This window comes from Stegostoma tigrinum, chromosome 39 (genome assembly GCF_030684315.1).
Source record: "Stegostoma tigrinum isolate sSteTig4 chromosome 39, sSteTig4.hap1, whole genome shotgun sequence".
Taxonomy (NCBI): Eukaryota; Metazoa; Chordata; class Chondrichthyes; order Orectolobiformes; family Stegostomatidae; genus Stegostoma; species Stegostoma tigrinum.
Genome location: NC_081392.1, coordinates 17,285,338 through 17,308,281, shown reverse-complemented (window position 1 = coordinate 17,308,281; position 22,944 = coordinate 17,285,338). Strand labels below are relative to the sequence as shown.

At 42.9% G+C, this 22,944-nt stretch overlaps 1 protein-coding gene across 9 annotated transcripts in view; it reads right to left on the bottom strand.

The window, feature by feature from the left end:
- Positions 1-607: 607 nt before the first annotated feature.
- The window catches only part of pak4 (p21 protein (Cdc42/Rac)-activated kinase 4), a 131,968-nt gene continuing 109,631 nt past the window's right edge, over positions 608-22,944 (bottom strand). For all 9 annotated transcript variants that reach the window (XM_048522533.2, XM_048522537.2, XM_048522531.2 and 6 more), the window contains exons 4-10: positions 21,765-22,532; positions 15,969-16,418; positions 11,995-12,128; positions 10,945-11,071; positions 7,452-7,577; positions 6,247-6,381; positions 608-1,258 (exon numbers count right to left, since the gene is read on the bottom strand). In XM_048522533.2, coding sequence (XP_048378490.1) covers positions 1,103-1,258; positions 6,247-6,381; positions 7,452-7,577; positions 10,945-11,071; positions 11,995-12,128; positions 15,969-16,418; positions 21,765-22,532 — 1,896 coding nt within the window. In that variant the 3' untranslated portion in view covers positions 608-1,102. The remainder of the gene's footprint in view (positions 1,259-6,246; positions 6,382-7,451; positions 7,578-10,944; positions 11,072-11,994; positions 12,129-15,968; positions 16,419-21,764; positions 22,533-22,944) is intronic.

Sequence of the window (22,944 nt, the reverse complement as noted above, 5' to 3'; positions counted from 1 at the left end):
ATTAGTAACTCCTTACACTTGGCAAGATTATTCTGAGGAAAACTGGTCTTTTAATGTTTTATGACTTCTATTTCCTGTTTGAGATGAAACAATGCCAAAGGAATAAATGATCTGAACCAAGAGGCAGGAAATTCCAGCATCACAATATTCACATGGGGGGCTTCCACAAGGTGCATCTGTCCCTGATAGACAGGTACCACCCACAGATAGGGATCACCTAATTTGCCCCAATTCACAGTGTCTACAGTTAGTGTCCTCCTTTTCGCTACGAGGGTGCTTAATGCTTTGTGACATACACAGTGTCCACTACTTTGTGCATTATATTGCCCACATTTATCTTTCCTGATGTGACCCCAGGGTGTCAGGTGGGACTGCAATTCCAGCAGTCTGCATTATCAACTATGACTATGCACACATCCCCCATTTTCTTTCTCCTTAAACTGACTGAACAGTAAAATAAACATGCACAACTTGTCTCCAACTCCAACGGGATGCAGAAAAGGCACTGAGCATACATATTACTCTCGCCCTGACAATATGCCAGCATTCTTTGCCAAGATGAATGTCAGAAGATCATTTCACAGGTAGTGTCCCTCCCTCCCTCCCTTATCCTTCCCCCCAACACACATACTGAATCCTGGATGCATGTTCCATACTGGTAAAGCCACTATACCTAACAGTGTTTAAAATCAGCTCATGATCTGGAGGAAGTAATCAATTCCAGTGTAGATCCTCAGTTGTTCGATGTACAAGCGAAATTAAATCAACTCATTAGCAGTCTCTTTAAGTTACATTTTACAAATCAAGAGAAAACGTCTTGGAGTTCAGTAGTATTCATATTCCTTTGTGGTTCTAACCCCCTTGAAAACAGTAGTGTCAAAGTTCAAAGTTCAGAGTCAGAAGATCCAGTTGAAATAGGTGGTTGTTGAGTCAACAATTCGCCAGGGGTAGAAAGCAATATCTCTCAGGCCCACTAATCAGACAGGAAGTTACCCTGCTCACGTAAATGCCAAATGATTTATTTATGAAATATACTTTTCAAAGTTTTAAATCATATTCTGTTTTTCTCCCAGTGCTGCAATCAGCAACTTGCAAACTCTGCTCACTTCATCCGATTCGCTCTCATCAGTAGTACAATGCAGGACGGAAGCCCAGCCTTGCTCAGGAAGGGGTGTTTCAGTAATTCAGAAGCCACTGCCCTCTGGGTGGGGTCTCGTACCAACAGCCGGTCCAAAAAGCCTTTTAACAAGGGAGATACCTAAGAAAAAGTAAAACAGGGGTTTCAGAAATAAAAACATTCAGAGAATGGTCACGTACTGCCTACGTTGCTGAATTGACAAGAGTCCTGTGGCCTGGAGCAATGACCCAGAAACAAAAGTTCAAATCCTTCCACCACCGTGGGGAAATTAAAATTCAGCCAGAGTAATTCAACATGGAAACAGACCCTTCGGTCCATGCTGACCAGATATCCCAAATTAATCGAGCCCCATATCCCTCTTATACCCATCCAGATGCCTTTTAAATTTTACCAGCCTCCACCACTTCCTCTGGCAGCTTATTCCATACACTCAACACCCTCTGTGTGAAAAAGCTGCCCCTTTAAATCTTTCCCCCTCTCACCTTAAACCTATGCCCCTCTAGTTTTGGACTCCCCCACCCTGGGAAAAGACCTTGTCTATTCACCCTATCCATGCCCCTCATGATTTTATAAACCTCTATAAAGTCACTCCTCAGCATCTGATACTCCAGCCTATTCAGCATCTCAATGTAGCTCAAATTCCCCAACCCTGGCAACATTCTTGCAAATCTTTACTGAACTCTTTCAAGTTTCACAGCATCCTTCCTATAGCAGGGAGACCAGAATCGCACACAGTACTCCAAAAGTGCCAATGTCCTGTACAGCTGCAACAGGACCCTCCCAACTCCTTCATACCAATAAAGGGAAGCATACTATTTGCCTGCAACTTCACTTTCAAGGAACTATGAACCTGCACCCCAAGGTCTCTCTGTTCAGCAACACTCCCCTGGACCTTACCATTAAGTGTATAAGTCCTGCCCCGATTTGCTTTTCCAAAATGCAGCGCCTCACATTTATTGAAATTAAACTCCACTGCCACATCAGATCAAAGGTCCCTCTGTACTCAGAGGTAACCTTCTTCACTGGCCACTACACCACCAATTTTGCTGTCATCTGCAAAATTACTGACCATACCTCCTATGTTCACATTCAAAACATTTATATAAATGACGAAAAGCAGTGGACCTAGCACTGATTCTTTGTCACAGGCCTCCAATTTGAAAAGCAACTCTCCATCGCCATCCTCTGTCTTCTATCTTTGAGCCAGTTCTGTATCTAAATGGGTAGTACCCTGTACTCCATGTGGTCTAACCTTGCTAATCAGTCTACTATGATGAACTCTGTCAAACACCTTACTGAAGTCCATATAGATCATATCCACCGTTCAAAAAACTCAATCAAGTTAGACAGACATGATTTCCCACACACAAAGTCATACAGACTATCACTGTCCTTGTCTTTCCAAATACATGTAAATTCTATCCCTCAGGATTGTCTCCAACAATGCGCCCACCACCAATGTCAGGCTCACCGGTCTTTAGTTCCCTGGCTTTTCCTTACCACCTTTCTTAAATAGTGGCGCCACGTTAGCCAACCTCCAGTCATCCAGCAGTTCACCTTCGATGATACAAATATCTCAGCAAGGAGCCCAGCAATCACCTCCCTAGATTCGCACAGAGTTCTAGGGTACAGCTGATCATATCCTGGGGATTTATCCACCTTTATGTGTTTTATGACATCCAGCACCACCACTTCTGTAATATGGACATTTTTCAAGATTTTGCTATTTATTTCCTCATGTTCTGTATCTTCCATATCTTTTTCCATAGTAAACACTGATGGAAAACACTTGTTTACTATCTCCCCGATCTTCTGCAGTCCCACACAAAGGCAGCCTTGCTGATTTTTAAAAAGGGTTCTATTCTCTCCCTTATTACTCTTTTGTCCTTAATGTATTTTCAAAATCCCTTTGGATTCTCCTTAACCCTATTTGCCAAAGCTATCTCATGTCTGCCCTCCTGATTTCCCTCTTAAGTATACTCCTACTGGCTTTATACTTTAAGGATTCATTTGATCTCTGTTGTCTATACCTGACATATGCTTTCTTCTTTTGCTTGACCAAAGCCTCAATTTCTCTAATCATCCAGCATTCCCTACAGCCTTGTCCTTCATTCTAAACAGGAACGTACTGTCCCAGGACGCTCATTATCTCATTTTTGAAGGCTTCCCATTTTCCAACCATCCCTTTACCTGCAAACATCGCCTCAATTAACTTTTGAAAGTTCTTGCCTCATACCGTCAAAATTGGCCCTCCTCCAATTTAGAACTTCTGGCCTATCTTCTTCCATCATTATGTTAAAACTAATAGCATTACGGTCACGGTTTCCAAAGTGCTCCCCCACTGACACCTCAGTTACTTGTCCTGCCTTATTTCCCAACCGAAGGTCAAGTTTTGCACCTTCTCTAACAGGTACATCCACATGCTGAATCAGAAAATGTTCCTGTACATACTTAAATTTCTTTCCATCCAAGCCTTTAACACTATGGCAGTCCTAGTCTATGTTTGGAAAGTTAAAATCTCTATTATTCTTACAAACTGAGATCTCCTTCCAAATTCTTGTGTGTGTCTGTGTGTGTCTGTGTGTGTCTGTGTGTGTCTGTGTGTGTCTGTGTGTGTCTGTGTGTGTCTGTGTGTGTCTGTGTGTGTCTGTGTATCTATAATAAAATCCCAATAAAGGTGAGCATCCCTTTCTTATTTCTCAGTTCCATCCAAATACCTTTCCTGGGCACATTTCCAGGAATATCTTGCCTAAGTACAGCCGTAAAGCTATCCCTAATCAAAATTGCCACTCCCCTCCTCTCTTGACACCCTTTCTATCCTTATCATAGCATATATACCCTGGAACATTAAGCTGCCAGTCCTGACCACCCCTGAGCCATGTCTCTATAACTGCTATGATATCTCAGCACATGTTCCCAACCAGGCCTTGAGTTCATCTGCCTTACCTGTTAGGCCTCCTGCACTGAAATAAATACAGTTCAATTTATCAGCCCTACCTTATTCTCTGCTTTGTTCCTACCTGCATTAATTAATTAATTCTGAAATAGAATTAATGGTGATTCTCTAAATACCATATCACCCAGGATCTCTTGTGCCGTGACAGTGTCCCTACCTTTCAGCCAGGAGGCCTGTTTTAAAGTCCTGCCTGCTCCAGAGGTTGTGAAGTGATATTTCTGAACAGGTTGAATAGAAAATACCTTAAATATCAGATTGTTGTAAAAACTCATCTAGTCTGTTAATGCCTTTTAGAAAGGAAGGCTGCCTGCCTTACTTGGTCTGATCTACATATGACACCCTATATGCCAGACATCTCAGGAATTAGGAGAAGTAGGCCACTTAGTTCCTCAGACCCATTCTATCATTAGTAAGATCAAACATGATCTTGCTAACAGCCTCAAATCTCACCTACTCCTGACAACCCTTGACTCCCTTGCTAGGGAAGAATGTATCTACCTCGGTCTTTACGACAACACCTTGAACACAGTCACGGTTACTTAACAACCGACGGGAGAGGGAGGCTTAACTCAGCATCGCAGTCCTATTGCAGGACTCCGACCAAATATTGACCGGAGTTTATTCCGAAACTGTTTTTCTCCCCCAGTTAAACTGTCCTTTAAAACCTAGATCTTTGACTAAGCTTGTTCTTATGTGGCTCGGCATCAAATTTTGGCTGATAAGAATGTTCCTCGTAAAGTGCTTTAGAACGTTTTGTTACACTCAGGACGCTAAGGCAACCGTGACAGAAGCAACGGCCATCGGGGAGGCAACAGCCTAGTGATATTATTACAAGACTACTAATGCAGAAATTCAGCTAATGTTTTGGGGACCTGGGTGGAATCTGAATTCAATAAATTAAAATCTGGAATTAAGAATAATGAATTGATTGTCATAAAAACCAATCTGGCTCACTAGAGACTTTTATGGAATGAAACTGCCATCCTTAGCTGGTCTGGCCTACATGTGACGTGGTGGACTCTTAACTGCCCTCTGGACAATTAGGGACAGGCAATAAATGCTGCCTGGTCAGCGACACCCTCATCCCATGAATGAGTAAATAAACTACATACATGCAGACCCTTGCAAGCACTCAGCCTTTGATAAGAAAGCAACCTAGAATTTCTAAACTTTGTATTTATTTACATTAATAAAGCCAAATTGACAAAATGTATTATTCTTGCAAAAGAACCCTTAATAAGTTGTAATTTTTTTTGTGGAAGCCAGACACATCCTCTCGCTGGAGTGAATGGATAAACTTGCTGATCAGCATTCTCTTACATGTTCGGGCAAGGGAGAATGCAACAAAAGCTAATTACGATCTGGCTCTGTATCTGTAACTAGCTGGATGGGGGCTCACAGTCAGCTGACTGGGTGAGGCGACACTAGCTTTGGAGCTAAAGCTGTGGCATCACTCTCTATTCCAGGGCAGATAAAGCAAATACAAATTTCAAACTAAGAAGCAATGAAAGAGATTTGAATATAACACATCTTGACTTTTGAGTTTCAAAGAGTTTAAAATGTACAAAAATGATCACTCCACGAAGACAAAAACTACACCAGAATTGTCAGTCATTGGAATTTAATAGATTGAGGGGAGATCTTACTGAAAAAGGGGACCTGATAGGGCAGATGTAGAAAGATTGTTTTTCCTGTCTGAACGTCCAAGGCCAGAGGGCACAATCCCAGAATGAGGTATCACTCGGTTAACACAGAGACGAAGAGAAGGTGGTAAATTTGCAGAAATCTTTACTGCAGAATGCTGTCAAAGCTAGGACATGCAGTATATTCTAGGCTGACAAAAACAGATTTCTAAGGGAAATAAGTAACGGAATGGAGGCTCATGGGTAAAAAGTAGGGAAGAGGAACTGAGGATTATCAGATCGTCCACACTCTCACTGAATGAAGAAGTGGCCTTGGCGAACAGAATAGCTTCTGCTCCTATGTCTAACAATGTTAACTGTACAGAATTCCTGTCACTGAAGCAGTAAAAATGAATAACCTACTCTCTTAGGTGTTGCCAATGTCTGGATTCTCCCATTTCTCTAAGCTCACTCCATTTCTCACTGAGATGAAGAATATTTCAGCATTAATGCATTATACATCACATTACCTTTTGGCCATTCTTTAGTTTGGGTGGGAGATTGTCCCGTATCATTTTCATGGCCTTCAGAGGAGGTTCATTGAAATATGGAGGTTCCCCATCAACCATCTCAATTACCATGATACCCAAAGACCAGATATCCACCTGGAAACAAATAGGGGGCAATGCATTACTCATGTTCAGCAAAAAGATGAACAGCCCTTGAACACTTTGCACTGTCCTTAATGGAGTTAACAAGGCGTCGAAAAAGAAACTACCAAAATCATTAAAAATATTTTCAGAATGAGACAAAAATCAGATAGGCAATAAAGACAGTTAACAAATATTTGCAGTGACTGTAATAAAATCAGCCAGGTGAACCTCACAGAATATGAGTTCCCTAATTGGGGCTATTAACCTGGTCCAAACAGGGAGCCCTGGTCGACAGATATAAACAGAGGCTCTGCTCACTCTGAGATAATTGGACCAGTGTTAAGAATCATGCACGTGTAAATAAAGGGTGACTCAGTGACCGCCTCTGCAGAGTTATTTCATATTAACTGAACGTGATGATGTTTAAAACAAAACTTCTCTCTCTGCCATTTTCTCAATCCTCTGGCCAGATATTTACAATAACAGGAGACAGAAAATTCTTGTCAACTCTGATTAAACAAGTAGTTTAATCTGAGAATTGTTTAACCAGAGACTCAAAGCTTTAGACACAGCATCTTGAGACCTCTGAGTCGGTGGAGGCAATACCCCAGGCCTGGAGACTCTCGCTCTCCCTCGCTATCCTGAAAGTCCTGGCACAGATTTAGAAATTGTCCATAATGCAACACAGTATCAGTGAAGTGGCTATTCCTCATAAGCAAATCTAGAAAGTCAGGGGCTATTTGACTGTGGATAGCATCACCAAACCAGTACTAAACCAACAATCTTCTGACTCTTTTCATAGGGGCACTGACATTATACGGTCAAGTTATAATTAGTATAACTCAGCCGACAGAAGAGGTCAAATCTGGGAGCTGTTGGCTTGTTCAGCTTACTGCTGTGGTCACGTGTTTCATTTTCTTATAGAGGTACAGACGACTTGTTTCACAGCACCGAGCTTATACAGGCAAGTTTAATTTTGTGTGAAAACGCAGAAAGTGATATTAATATGAATGCCAAACCAAACTGTAAAAGACGTACTGACTCGGCATCACCTCCCAATACAGAAATAAACCAATTGTTACCTCTGGTCCATATGGCAACCGAGAGATTAACTCTGGCGCCATCCAGTAAGGAGTGCCCACCAGTGACTTGCGCCTTGGTACATCTTTTGATACCTGGGCACAGAATCCAAAGTCTGAAAGCTTCACCTTTAAGAAAGGACAAAGTGAATCAAAAATAGGCTGTACAGACATGAGCTCAGAGACAAAAGCAGAAACTGCCAGAGAAACCCAGCATCTGTGGAGAGGAAGCAGTCTATGTTTTGGGTTCAGTAACCTTTCTTCAGAACTGGGGTCACTGGACCTCAAACATTGGACTCTGTTTTCTCTCCAGATCTGCTGAGGTTATCCAGTAATTTCTGCTTTTGTTTCAGATTTCCAGCGGTTTTTTTTGTTCATTGTATAACTCAGACTCTGCTTTTAAACATATTCAAGTTGCAAGCGACCTTGTTAGGGAGATGGGTGTAGAAAAGTCAATGCACTTTGTGTGCCCGCCAACATTTCAGATCAGATTATTACAGGATGGACCACACCCCCTGAAAGCCTCATGTTTCTTTTCAAAGCCTCCCACTTCTCCCAGTCTCACTCTCGTTTACATATATTTGCTTCCATGACATCACCTACCAGTGAGTCTGATCCTGTGCTGACCTATCAGCAATGAACAGGAACATCCCAGTATGGGTCACTAGGCATCAACCAAACTCATGGTGTACTGAATGCAGCCTTATCATCAAGAGCAGAGAGAGCTGCTAACCGGGGACTGACTGGTGACTATGCTCACAAATGCAGCTCGAGTCTAGAGGCCTACATAATTATTCTCAGTCACAGGGAGCCTGGGTCACATCCGGTGCCTACTGTGAGATGCCTACATGTTGATCAACTTCCCTCTTCCTTATGGATGAGAACAACAGTAATTTATGACCAGGTGAACAGAAATATTTGTGGTAGTGGATTAATAAATGTTATGGGACATTATGTTGAGGTTGTACAGGACGTTGGTGAGGCCTCTTCTGGAGCACTGTGTTCAGTTCTAGTCTCCCTGTTACAGGAAGGATATTATTAGGCCAGAGAGGGTTCAGAAGAGATTTACCAGGATGTTGCCAGGAATGGAGGGTTTGAGTTACAATGAGAGGCTGGATAAGCTGGGACTTTCTTCCACTGGAGTGTAGGAGATTTAGAAGTGATCCTACAGAAGTTTATAAAATCATGAGGAGTATAGATATATTGAATGCAGGTGTCTATTCTGTAGGGTGGGGGATTTCAAGACTAGGGGGTATATTTTTAAGGTTAGAGAAGAACGATTTTAAAAAGACATGAGAGGCAATTTTTTTTTTAAAAAACACAGAGGGTTAGTGTGTGGAATGAACTTCCAGAGGAAGCGGTTACAATGTTTGAAAGACATTTAGATAAGTACATGAATAATAAATATTCAAAGGGATATGCGCCAATTGCAGGCTGGTGGGAATAGTTTAATTTGATTTTATGGTCAACCAGGACTGGTTGGACTGAAAGGTCTGTTTCTATGCTGAATGGCTTTATGATGCCAAGATTATAAACTAAAGAAAAATAAATTTTGTGGAACCTTTGTCTTGCACTCATCAGGAAAATTCACAAGAAATACCAATGTAAAGGGAAAATGACATTTTATACTATGTGAATATATTTTCACACACACACATACAAAAAGATTAGATTTGCCCAGATGTGTCTATTTCATTATTACTCAATTCTATGAGAAACAATAAGTTGTGAACAAAAATAAACTTCAATTTTATACCTCTAATTTCAGACAAGACAGATTTAAAACCTTGCTCCAGGGAAAAAAAAAATCAAGTTACGGTTTATAACACTGCTCTGTGCAGTACCTTTTGCAGCCACAAAAGGGCACCCAAAGCCTAGAGGATGAGAATTATTTAAGGCACTATGATTTTACTTTCTTTTCATGACTGCGTTTATTGTATTACTTTCACCAACACCATTTTTATTCCAAATAACGAACTGAAGGGGGAAGATCATAGCCATATTGAACAGAACAGCTGTAAACAAGCAAGAAACAGTTTGGGATGGAAATGACTCTTTTTGACAACCAGTGGGTTTTTAGGGATCTATATCTTGTTCCATCTGATTAATGGCTGGCAGTCAGTCACAGTCTTCCCAGATTTGCAGAGGACTTTGGAGACTGAAATTGTGCCTTTATAGACAAATGGAGATTTTATTTCTTGCCGTGATTTTTCCAATTTACAGTCATTGACACCATCCATTTACCAGAAAAATGCTCCCCAAGGTATGAGAAAGAAAGTCAGGCAGCCAGTGTGAGCAGGAGACTACAAGCTTGCTGCACTAGGACAGTGGCGGGGCAAGAGAATAAAAGGGACAGGGGGAAACAGGGAAGGACAGAACAGGGGATAGTTTGGGAAATGGAGTAAGAACAGCACACTTGAGAGGAGAAAAACAAATCGAAAGGGACTGGGGATTTCAACACCTACAATGATTAATTTCATACAGTCAGAGCTGTACAGCACAGAAAGAGACCCTTCAGTCCAACTTGTCCATGCTGACCAGATATCCTGTATTAATCCAGTCCCATTTGTCAGCATTTGGCCCATATCCCTCTAAAACCTTCCTAACCTACAGTATTTTTAAATACTGTAACTGTACCAGCCTTCACCACTTCCTCTGGCAGCTCATTTCATGCACGCACCACCCTCGGTGAGGAAAAGTTACCTAGATCCCTATTATTTCTTTCCCCTCTCATCTTAAACCTATGCCCCTCTAGTTTTGGACTTCCCTATCCTGGGAAAAATAACAGCTTTTCACCTGATCCATGCCCCTCATGATCTTACAAACCTCTATAAGGTCACCCCTCAGCCTCCGACACTCCAGAGAAAATAGACCTGGCCTATTCAGCCTCTCTCTATAACCCAAACCCTCCATCCCCAGCAACATCCTTATAAATCTTTTCTGCGCCCTTTCAAATGGAAAAATATCTTTCCTACAGCAGGGAGACCAAAAGTGAACGCAGAATTTCAGTAGAAAGGTCTATAAAAAGGGGAAAAAGCAGAAAAATGCCCACTGGTAGAGTGCCTGTATAGACAATACATGGAGATTAGTGCCAACTTCATACACAAAGGGAGTCCATACATCCACTAATTCAGCTCCTTCGTAAAAAATAACCAGTTGGGCAAGTTCCCAGTGTCCTTACCAACGCACCACACTTTCCACAAGCATTTTCCTAGGGTGGGGTGGGTGAAAAACATCATGTAATGTTGTGGGGGGGTTAAACGACTGGTCACTTAATTTAAAAAGTTGATGCAACAGCAGATCCATATCCCAGTCCTAAACATTCAATTGCCTATCTTTTGCATTGGATAGACACAGCTTGTAGACTATTCCTACCAGGAACAGATAGATGGGGTGAATCCCAATTGTAGCTTAAATAATAAAAAGATGCAATTTTCTATTCCCATTTATTTCCCCAGCGCTGCCCATAAAAGCTAATTAATGGGTATTAACTTACCCTTCCATCGTGCGTTAAGAGGATTGAGTCACTCTTAATGTCCCTGTGGATCACACCCTGCGCGTGTAGAACAGCCAACCCCTTCAAAACAGACAGGCAAACAGTTGCTATCTGCTCCTCATTCATCCTGTAGGACAGAATTTAACATTCATCAGGTTAATTACTGCCTGTAACTTTCAGGGGGAAAGTACTCCAAACCAATTTTAGTTTTTAGTTACAACAAAAAGATAAGAGATGTTATGAAACGTTTTGCTGCTGCCAATACTGAAGGGGTCTTGTGGCTCAGGTGGTATTGTCCCTACCTCTGGGCCAGGAGATATGGGTTCCAATCCCACCTGTTCCAGAGAAATGAAATTGCAGGCTGATTAGAAAAAGCGCCCAAAAACGGGCGGCAAGTTTAAGTGGAAAAGGCTAAAATTTTATGAGAAAGAACACAATTATCCAAAGTTTAACTCATTTTTAATATAAATGGAATCATTTTAGCTTAAAACGTCCACTTCACCGTGTGTCCTATACCATACAATATACTTGTGTGAGTAATATCTTTATATATCAGTGCTGCACATTATTTCGGGAATGCAGTAACCATTTGTGGGCGTATGATTTTAGAACAAATTCTTTTGAGTGCAGCAACCTTTCTTCCTCCATAGAATTGCAGATCACAGAGGCTGACGTTCAGCCTGTTTCACCTGTGCTGACTTTTTCCAATGGACTGCTCTGTCCGTCAGTTTCTCGTTGCTTCATTGGTCTCTGGAGCAGCTCAGCTGAAACCAGACAACTTGCTGCACATGTCACTCCAGCAACAACTTGGAACTGTGCGGGGTGACCTCCCCATCTTCATCACATACCAGCCGCCACCAGTGCTGAATACACCCCAACCCCCAAAAACAAAAACAAACAAACAATCAGAAGCTGTTGCAGAAGTGATCACAGAAGCAAGTCATTGTTGCACCACAACTGCCATGTTACGCATTTATCTGCTAGTGCCAATGTTGATCAGTTCTGCATTAAAACACCTTGCTAGTGATTGCTTCAATGGGTGATCCATACCTGGTATGTGTTACAATGTCAGTTAGTGCTCCTCCTTCCAGAAATTCCATCACCACCCACAGTTCGTCATCTACCAGGTAACTATTGTACATTTCCACCACATTTTCATGATGGTAGTCTCGCATTATAACAACCTGCAGAGAAACAAGAGGAAGGCACGTGTGAGACTGTCACTGCAAGGATGACATTGGTATTGCTCACCCAGAGAGCTGTTACAACCAAAAGAGGCAATCTCCCTCATCAAGATTTATGTCTCATAAAACATTTTATGGCCAGATTGCCGTGCCATTTTCAATCTGTCTGGGGAGTGCCAGGCTCACATCTTTCAGTTTCAGTCAGGCTGTGGCAGCCTTTTAAACTCAAGTTCCAATATGCATTCCAATACATTTCACTGATGTGAGTTGCTTACTAATAACCACAGAGAGCACAGTACTGGAATACATACTCTAGCACCAAAGACCACAGTTGCAAAGTGTTTTGTGGCATTGGACAGCCAAGAGTTCAAACCTGACCCGAAATATACAAAACAGAACTCAAGAAAACTGGTTTTTGGGGTAGGAAAAAGGGGCTTTAACGAGTACAGTACAGAAACAGTATTCAGCCCATATAGTCAACATTAATGCTGTGCACAAGTTTTGTCCACTCCCTAATTCACCTGCCTTCATAGATTTAACTAGGATTACGGCTCAACCTACTGCCACAGGGATAAGTTCCAGTTTCTAACCAATCTGAATACAGATGCTTTCCTCATTCTTAATGTCTTCTGGAGGTGACCTAGCAAGCTGCTCAGTTGCGTGAAAAAGAAACCGAAGGCACCAATACTCCAGGCCTGCAATAGATAAATGTGGACTGCAGAAACACAGTCGCCTTCTCAGCAGGATTTGGAAACTGGGCAATAAATGCCAGTGATTGCACACATTCTGTGTACAAAGTATTTTTTAAAAATATTACAGTCATTCTGGTGGGCACTCAGGGTCTTGCAACCATTCACCAGTAACCTTCAAGAACAGTTTATGTTGAGGAGCTTTTGGTTTCCAAGTCACTGCTACAGCTGCTGTGGCCAGATCTATTCTGCTATCAATCACGGCTTTCACTAGTAAACACCAGACTCAGCACAACTGTATTTATCATTCTGGAACTCCAAACAAAGTGACTGAAAAGTAAATGCTTAACCCAGCCCCCATTCCTCTCTACTCCATTTAGCTCTTCTTTAAAAAACTCAACGCTACAGTTTAAATTCCCACAGGGACGGCCACTTCTTATGAAGCTGGTTTCTCTTGTGCCAATACAGTCCCTGAGCTGGGCATCCCCCACCCCCGATGAAGCTCACTAATAATGCCTGAGCATTATCTACAGTAAGGTCAGACAAAGTTCACAATGGGGCCTAACAGAATTAACAAGACCAATTTGTGTGGAGGCCACGTCACCTTAATGGTAGGGAATTATTTCATACTGCCGTGATTCAGATCATTTCAGGAGAGACCTCTGCCCAACTGCCTCGGGGTCAGCCAGTAAATATACTAGGCAGCAGAAATATTTCAGGTTCAATTAAGGTCTGCACTGCGCTAATTACCTCAAAAGGAGGCATTAATAAGGGGTGTTTCCAGCAAATTTTAGGCTGGGGCAGGGTGGAAGAGAGTGAATCAATTGCAATTCCCTTTCCCGCTCAAAATCCAGCGATCTCTGCGCCAGAAAGAGCCTGGGGATTTATGTAGGCAGTAATTCTCACACAGTCAAAGAGCCCACAAATTCTCATCACTTAAGTTCACAAATTGCAATTTGAATTAAGAGATAATGGGAACTGCAGATGCTGGAGAATCCAAGATAATAAAATGTGAGGCTGGATGAACACAGCAGGCCAAGCAGCATCTCAGCAGCAAATTAAGCTCTGGTTCTCACCCAACCCTTGACCCACCTCACCAACACTGGCAGGAGAATACCGAGCTGGGGGCAGGAGCAACATGGATTTGAAACTAGCTGACTGATAGGAAACAGAATTGTGGTTAGTTACATTTTCAGGCCAGAGAAAGATTTATTGTGGAATCCTCCAGGGGTCAACGTTGGGGCCTTACTTTTGCTGATGTACATTAATGACCTACTGTATACAGCACAATTTCAGAATTTGTAGAGGTTATAAAACCTAGAAGTGCTTAGAGTTGAAAGGAGGATAACACAACTTCAAAAGCATACGTCAGGGTGTTGGAATGGCCACAAAAGTTATTTTTAGAATTCATTCGTGGCAGGAGGGCATCACTGGTCAGGCCAGAATTTATTGCCCATACGGCAGTTAAGAGTCAACCACATTGCTGTGGGTCTGGAGTCACATGTAGGCCAAGCCAGGTAAAGATGGTAGTTTCTTTTCTTAAAGGGCATTAGTGACCCAGTTGGGTTTTTCCAACATCAGCAATGGATCTATGGTCATCATTAAACTCTTTATTCTACTGCAAGGATGACATTGGTATTGCTTACCCAGAGAGCTGTTATAACTTTAATGAATGCAAACTCCACCATCTGCCATGACAGGATTCAAAATCAGGTCCTTAAAACATTATTTGGGTCTACGGATTAACAGTTCAGCATAATACCAGTCGGCCATCGGCTCCCCTTGAAGTGGCAGATGATGTTTAATGTGGAGAAATGAGAGGTGATTCATCTTTATCGAAGAACATGCAATGACAAGATGAAATAAAACAGTATCTCTAAAAGGGAGCTCAGGAGCAAAGGGATCTGGGTGTAGATGTACAGAAATCATTGAAGGTGAAAGGACAGGTTGAGAAAGCAGTTAATAAAGTGTACAATATTCTAGACTGCATTGACTGAGTACAAATGCAAGGTGATCATGTTGTACGTGTGGAAGACAATCATTCGGCCTCTGCTGGAGAATTGCATTCATTTCTTGGTGCTGCACTTTGGGAAGGATGCGAATGCATTGGAGAAGGTACAGACAAAATTCATAAGAATGATTCCAGTCATGGGGAACTTCATTTATGGGGAGTCAGGACTGTTCTTTTTGAAGAAAAGTCAAAAAGGGACTGAACACAATAGACCAGGAGAATCAGTTCCCACTCTCAGAATGCCTACAGTGTGGAAGCAGGCCATTCGGCTCATTGAGGTCCACACCAATCCTCTGGAGATCATCCCACCCAGACCCACCTGCTCTACCCTATCCCTGTAACCCAGCATTTTCCATAGCTAATCCACCTGGCCCACATATCCTTCAACAATTTAGCACAGCTAATCCACCAAACCTGCACATCTTTGGACCGTGAGAGGAAATCCATGCAGATATGGGGAGAACATGCAAACTCTACACAGACAGGTGCCTGAGAGTGGGACTAAACCTGGGTCCCTGGCGTTGAGAGGCAGCAGGGCTAACCACTGAATGGATCAAGAATGAGATTTAAAACAATTGACACAAGTAGTAAGAATGATATTAAAGAAAGCTTAATCAAAGAGTGATCGGAGATCCTTTCGTTAATCAAAGAGTGAATGGTTAGGGTCTAGAATGCATTGCCAGTGTTCAATCGAGGCACCCAAAATAGAACTCCACTGTTATTTGGTGTGGGTTTACAGGGAGAAGGCAGAAGAATGGCATCAAGCAAACTGCATCTTACAGAGGCGCTGGATATACTACGGACAGGGAGGCTGTTTCCAGCATCGTTGCAATTCTATGATTCTGTGAACTACAGCAGGAGAGAAAAGAAAGTATTCGGGAACCCTTCCTGCAATTAACTTAAAACTGATGTCATGATGCAGGTTAGTGAGACAAACCTGCTGCGTTTCACCAGCATTTTCTATGTTTGTTTCAGACTTCCAGCATCTGCAGTATTTTGCTATTATTAACACATTTTGCCTCCAAATGCAAGTACACCCAATGCTTTCTAATGTGAATACCATGTTATATATTGGAAATGGCCTTCAAGTACAAATAGCTGATGATTACCAGTGTACAGAGATCTTAGTGCCCACATTACCTCATTGAACAGCAGCTCTCGCCTCTGCTGTTTTCGCAAGTCCATTTTCTTCACAGCGACCAGCTGTCCTGTGCTCTTCACAGTGGCAATGCAGACAATCCCCGTCGACCCTTCGCCAATTTTAATAAAATTTTCCAGGTACGTTCTTGGGTCGCCAGGGTCCACCACCATCTGGAGAGCTGCCTTGAACTGCTGGTGGGACACCCGCTGTGGCTCACGCTGGGGCGACCTTGACTCGAGTCCCTGGGGCTGTGCTGGGTACGGAGCCTGAGAGTTCGGCTGTGCCATACGTGGCAAGTGTGTGTCAGAGGAATGAGGAACCAAGCCCTGGTGTGGTGGCTCAGAATGGCCTGGCCTATATTGACCGTGCTGTGCTTTACTCGTGTGACCCAAAGCTGGGTTGGGCCCATTGTGTCGGACATCAGGGGGCATTCCCACTCGATGATCAACCTTAACAGCAGAGGGGGAGAAAAGGAGTTGGTCAAATTGTTTACGCTAGGACATATGCATCGCCCCTTTTTGATTTTCGTGGAAGTCTCCTCAACTTCAGCCTCAGTTAAGTCACCACCTGAATGATCAACATTAACAATCATCCTGGAACTCAACATATTGGCATCGGTATGGGAGAAATGCTCCCTGCAGTCTCACAATCACAAAGCAACTTAGAACACTGGATAACAAAGTGTGGGGCTGGATGAACACAGCAGGCCAAGCAGCATCTTAGGAGCACAAAAGCTGACTTTTCGGGCCTTGGCCCTTCATCAGAAAAAGAAAATCCTCGAAACATCAGCTTTTGTGATCCTAAGATGCTACTTGGCCTGCTGTGTTCATCCAGCCCCACACTTTGTTATCTTAGATTCTCCAGCACCTGCAGTTCCCATTATCTCGAACTTAGAACACTAAACTGCTTGACACAAAGAGACTGCAAGGGGCAAGTAATTGAAAATTCTTGCAAGTCAATTTTCAGTGGTGACCCAGCACACTTCCTATGTGACACACTCAACTCATGACACAAAATTGCCTTCACTGATGATCCGTAATTATCAGTTACCACTGGAGTTAATATTATACACATCCCTTTATGCTCTATTGTTAGGTATGCAGACATATCCCTGCATGTGATTGATCACTTGACAAATGCAGATTGTTGCTTTACAACATTGGATGCTCCAAGTTTCTCAACTCAAATTGCTGTTCTTGGTTCTCTCTTCTCACCTGTGTCAGACCAGGAACCATCAGTACCTCACCTCAAAATTACATGATTCAAAATTAGGTAATGGATCCCAAGCCAGATGGTGAAGAATGAGACTAGATGTAAATTCCTTCCTTGACTATTCCTTTTTTGAGACATTAGATATGGCTGCCTCTTATCTACCAAGCCAGCTGTCCCTCTTTGTAAGTATCAAGATATTTTATAAGCAACCTGTTCATAGATGTCATGAATCCAGACCTCCTGGGCCAGACACTTATCACTGCACCACCAGAGCCCTCATGATATTTTAAATGGACCAGCTCAGATTATGTTATGACACTTCTCTGGGGGAGGTGGGATCTGAATCCGAGCTTCCTGGCTCAGAGGTAAAGGCACTAACACTTTGCCATAAGAGCCTCCAAGAGTTCTCAAGAGTGCTTAATCAAGCAAAGTCCATCACCGATGGGTCTTAATATAATTAATATTAACAAACACTATTAGGAAAGGGAAAATTTTGTAATGTCCTTCAGAAAAAAGTGGAAATTATAGAATTTAACAAAATTTTAGTGACCACTGTATGATCTCTGCCAAACAAAGCAATCCTTTCTCTGCATTGCCAAACAACCTTGATCATCAATGGTTCAGCGTAAACTATATAGCCATGATAGAAATGGCTTTTGGGGGGGGGGGGGGGGGTATGGATCACATCTCATTCCAACATCAATGCCATGAGGCAGGAGAGTTCATGTGGAAACACAGATACATGCCGGCCCTGAGCCATTGTGTCTAACCCCACATCCAACGCCATCTCCGTTTGTGATTCTCAGTGCATCACAGGACCATTGAGAAGGAAGGGTAGATTGCTCCAATTGTGCCTCTAGACTGTTGTAATCTTACAGCACAGGAAGAGGCCATTCAGCCCCCTTTTCCTGGTCTGGCTTTCTGACATCGCCTAGACTGTGCACTGCGACATGGTCGAATAGAGAAAGAATGGAGAAGGCAGGGTCACCAGAAATGGTCACACGCCGAGACTTGTCTGGTTCAGACATAACCTTCGAGTGGATGGTTCACCTGCATAACCAAGGTGAAGAACTGGGATGTTATCAGAAAGAAAGCTTTAAAGCAATGTCAAAAGCACACTTACCCTTGTAGAGTTCACACCCTTGACATTCTGATACACAAGGTTTTTGTTTTTAGAAAGAAATTGCGCAAAGGCCATACATCTCAAAGGTCCAGCGATAAACAGAACAAAACCATTATTCCTAAAACCTGAAGCCACTTAGCTCACTGCCTTCACCATATTTTCTGGTCTACACCAATGAACAATTCAACAAGGCTCAAATTCTACTTTACCTGATCTTAACTTCATTCAAATACCCAAATGTCCCAAAACCTATCAAACTCCCTGACTGGAATATATTCATCATTGTACATTCACAGCCCTCTGAGGTAGAGAAGTCACAAGACTTACAAACCTGAGTGAAAAAAATCGTCATCTCAGTCCTAAATAGCCAACACTGCATACTGTGAGACAAACCCTGCCCTAATTCTAGAATCACCAGCTTCTCAAACCCACTAAAACTTTTCTATGCCTCGAGAAGACACTTCTCACTTTACTTAATTTCTCCTCACAGGACAGTGCACTTGTCAGAGAGGGCTAAGGAGAGCAAAAAAGAGAGGTGGGGCAAGAGAAAGAGAGAGAGAGAGAGAGAGAGAGAAGGGAAAGAGAGGCGGGGAAGGGGATATAGAGTGAGAGTGAGAGAGCACATGCGAGAGAGCACAAGAGACAACATGCCAGAAACAACAAAACGAAAGCACACCGAAAAGAGAGAGAGATAGGAACAAGCCAGAAAGGAAGGATGCAGTTACTGTAGCTGACTAAATTATAGCGAGTAACTCCATTAACTACTTCCATATCTGCCACCCTATCCTAAATGTTATTTCAGGTTCTCAATTCTCAGAGCACACATTGACCTGCATTCATCAAAATGATGCGTTGCCAAAGCTTGCCGTAGACAAATCTAATTATGTACCGTATCTGATAACATTTTCTTATTGAAATATTAACCATCAGTTTAAGCCTTCAACTTACATTAAATGCTCTGATGTCACAGCAGCGTGTGTCATAAAGCAGTTTAACTGCCTGAAGCTTTTAACAGACCAAACGTGACAGTTACTCCCCGCAAAAAGTCAATCTTCCCACCTCATGCCAGTCATTTGGGGTGACAAGATTGATAACACTCAAAGCCCTGGCTTCAACATGATGCTGCTTATATTGTTCTTCAATAGTATTCCAAAACTCATGACCTTCACCATCTAGAAGACGAGGGCAGCAAGGACAGGGAAACACATCCACTTGCTGGTTCCCCGAGTTCCAAGCCAGCCTGGCTTTGAACTAAAGCCCCTTTCCTTCACTGTTGCTGGGTCAAAATCTTGGGAGCTTTGCCACCACCATCCCACTGCTTCAGCAGCTGAGAGCAGTCCAACAACAACACACACTGCAGCAATTGAAGGCAGCAACTCACCGTCTCATCACGAGTTCAGGATGGGTAATACGTGTTAGCCTTGTCAGTGGTGCACACCCCATGATAACAATAAAACTTTAAGTATAACTTCATGTCGAGGTTTTACAGGACATTGGTGATGCCTCTTCTGGAACACTGTGTTCAGTTCTGGTCATTCAATTATAGGAAGGATATTATTAAGCTAGAGAGGGTTCAGAAAAGATTTACCAAGATTTTGCTGGGGGTGAGAGGTCCGAGTTACAAAGAAAGGCTGGCTAGGTTGGAACTTACTGCACTGGAGCATAGGAGGTTAAGAGGTGACCTTATAGAGGTTGACAAAATCATGAGGGCTATAGCTGGGGTTAATCGTAGGTGTTTTATTCACATGGATGGGGAAATTTCAAGACTAGGCAACATATTTTTAAGGTGAGAGGTGGGAAATTTAAGTCAGACACGCTGGGCCAGATTTATTTTCCAGAGGGTGGCTCGCATGTGAAATGAACTACCCGAGAAAGTGGTGAATGCGGGCATAATCATGTTTAAAAGACATTTGGATAAGTACATGAATAGAAAAGGTTTGGAGGGATATGGGCCAGAAGCAGGTAGATGGGACTAGTTTAAAATTGGGAAGTTTGGCACAGATGGGTTGGACCAAAGGAACTGTTTCCGTGACGTATGTATCTTGGGTGGAAGATTAGAGGCTGGGAACGCTCCCCAGGCTACTCTCAAGGCCAGATCCCACGTGAATTCGGCAGGTGCTGCAGGGTCAGCATTGGGAAACACAAAAAGGGTACCTGCCACATGATTTAAACAAAACATCACCCTACAAGTTCTCAACTTGGCAGAGGCAGGCTACAATGATCAAACTGTAAACCCCCACCTTTTAAGATAAAAATGCACATCTTACTATAGCTCAATAATTGCACGTGGAGAAGGAGAATTGAAGACAGTTAGCTTCTCTATTCAGAAATTCTGCAATTAGGTAACCACAAATGAGCAAGATGCACTTATTCCAAAAGTTCCCACAGCAGCACCAGTGTGGATGCAAGGCTGAATACTGAAAAGTATATTATCGATCAGACTTGTGTTACTGTTCACAGCTAATCATGAAAACCAGATAACTTATGCCATGCACGGAGACCGGATACAATTGAGAAAAGTAAACAGCAAAATAACTGTAGCATTCCCAAAGACAGTGCCCACGTTATTATAAACAACATGGCATCTTCTAGAGATCACAGCAAATTCAAAAATATAAGTGAAAAGTTACATGCAGTTTTATAAACTACACATCTGTCTGGGAGGCCTCCCCTTACAACTGTACTCAAAGGAATAGGAAGAAGCTATCTGGCCCCTCAATTGGTGAAATAAGTTCACGGCTGATCTTAATCCGCATCTTAAACCATCAAGTCACCTACGGCTCCAGCTGAGTTGTAAAATGCTTACTTGGCAAAAACTAATCAATCTGTGAGTTTTGAAATTTTCAAACTAACCTGTAGCCTCAACAGCTTTTTAGGGGAGGGATTTCCACAATCCTTTGTGAAATGCTGCTTCCTGACATCATCCCCATCTCAAATTTTAAGGTTACGCACCATCTTCTGCATTCAGTCAACAGAGGAAATAGTTTCTCTCCGTCTACCCTATCAAATCCTTTAATCAGTTTAAACAATTAGATGATCCCTTAATCTTCTGTAGTTCAGGGAATTCAAACTCATTGACATGCAACCTCTCCTTGAACTGGAATCCTTTTGTCAGTCTTAGAATCAAAAATACTGAAACTGTGCCACATTCCCTTGAAACAAACAGCATCCAGTCAGAACTGGGTGCTCTAAATGAGACCTAAACAGAGCTTAACGCAATTATCACAGAAACTCCAACTATTTGCATATTATAATCTCCTTCAGCCAAAGGTCAACATTGCATTAGCCATTTAAATTATTGTTTTTGTACCTGTGATTTTGGTACACAGTCGTTTCTCCCCAGTTTGGAATTAACTCTGACCAAGCTCACTTGGTCCAAAGTGTGTACATTTCCGCCTACTTACTTTGACTAATTGCTCACCAGAGCTTTAGCAAAGAGAGGAGCACGTGGGTTACAGACCTGACTGCTGGTGCCTCTGCCTGCTCCTGTCTCAGCCATTGGGTAAGTGTTGAAAGGTCTTCCTGTCTGGTGCACAGTCTTTATCGCTCCATCTCCACCAGGAGCATTTGAAGGGCGCATGTTTGGGCCAGAAAGGGGTCGCTTGTCCCTAGGAGACTGCGGGCTGGTCTTGCCGGTGTACGTAGATTTCGGCCTCTTGTCGGAGCTTTCGTTTTTCTCTCGCTTCGATGTGCGTTCCTGAGAGTTTGTGGGCTCGCTGAAACCAACATGGTTTCCTTCCCGATCGCCCAGTTGGTCTCTCCTGCCATCTGTCTTGTCGTGGGGTTTGCTTTTGCTGTCAGGATGCTTGTGGTGATCAGGGCGGGCCTCCCTGCTGTTATGATGGTTGGGCCTGCTCCCCCCAGTCCTGCTTGGCTCCTGCCCCCTGGGCTGCTGTGGGTGAGCCCGGCTGTCTGCCCGCTCTGCATTCCGGTTCTTTTGCCTGTCGTCCCTGCCTTGGTCGCGCTCATCCCGGGATCCTGGCTTGGCCCTCTCAATTCTCCCCTTGTGTTCATGATGCCTGTCTAGTTCAGCGGGGTAGGTCCCCTTGGGAGGGGCCTCGTGCACTCCATTCTTGTGCATTCCATCCTGTGTGGGTTCTTGACGGAGTAGAGATGGTGGACTTCCTCGCCGCAGGGAGTTGGAACGTGTTACGGAAACATTCTCAAATTCATCCAAAAGCCAATTCAAAGAGCCATCAATTCCAATTTTGCTTCCTCGGACGATGGCCTGAAACAGATAGAAAAGAATGAGTCACCTGTAAATCAGAGCGGCCAGAGAGAAATATTCAGTGGGGAACTATTTCTTGAGGTAAGAATTACAGCATAGAAACCGACCCTTTGGTCCAACCAGTCCATGCCAGTGTTCCCAAACTTTTTTAAAAAAGTGAGAAAACTACAGATGCTGTAAATCAGAAACAAAAACAGAAATTGTTTGAAAAGCTCAGCAAGTCTGGCGGCATCAGTAGACAGAAATCAGAATTACTGTTTTGAGCCCGATAACCCTTCCTCTGAAACCCAAAATATTAATTCTGATTTCTCTTCACAGGTGCTGCCAGACCTGCTAACCTTTTCCAGCAACTTCTATTTAAGTTTCCAAACTAAACTAGCCCCATCTGCCTGCGTTTGGCCCATATTTTCTC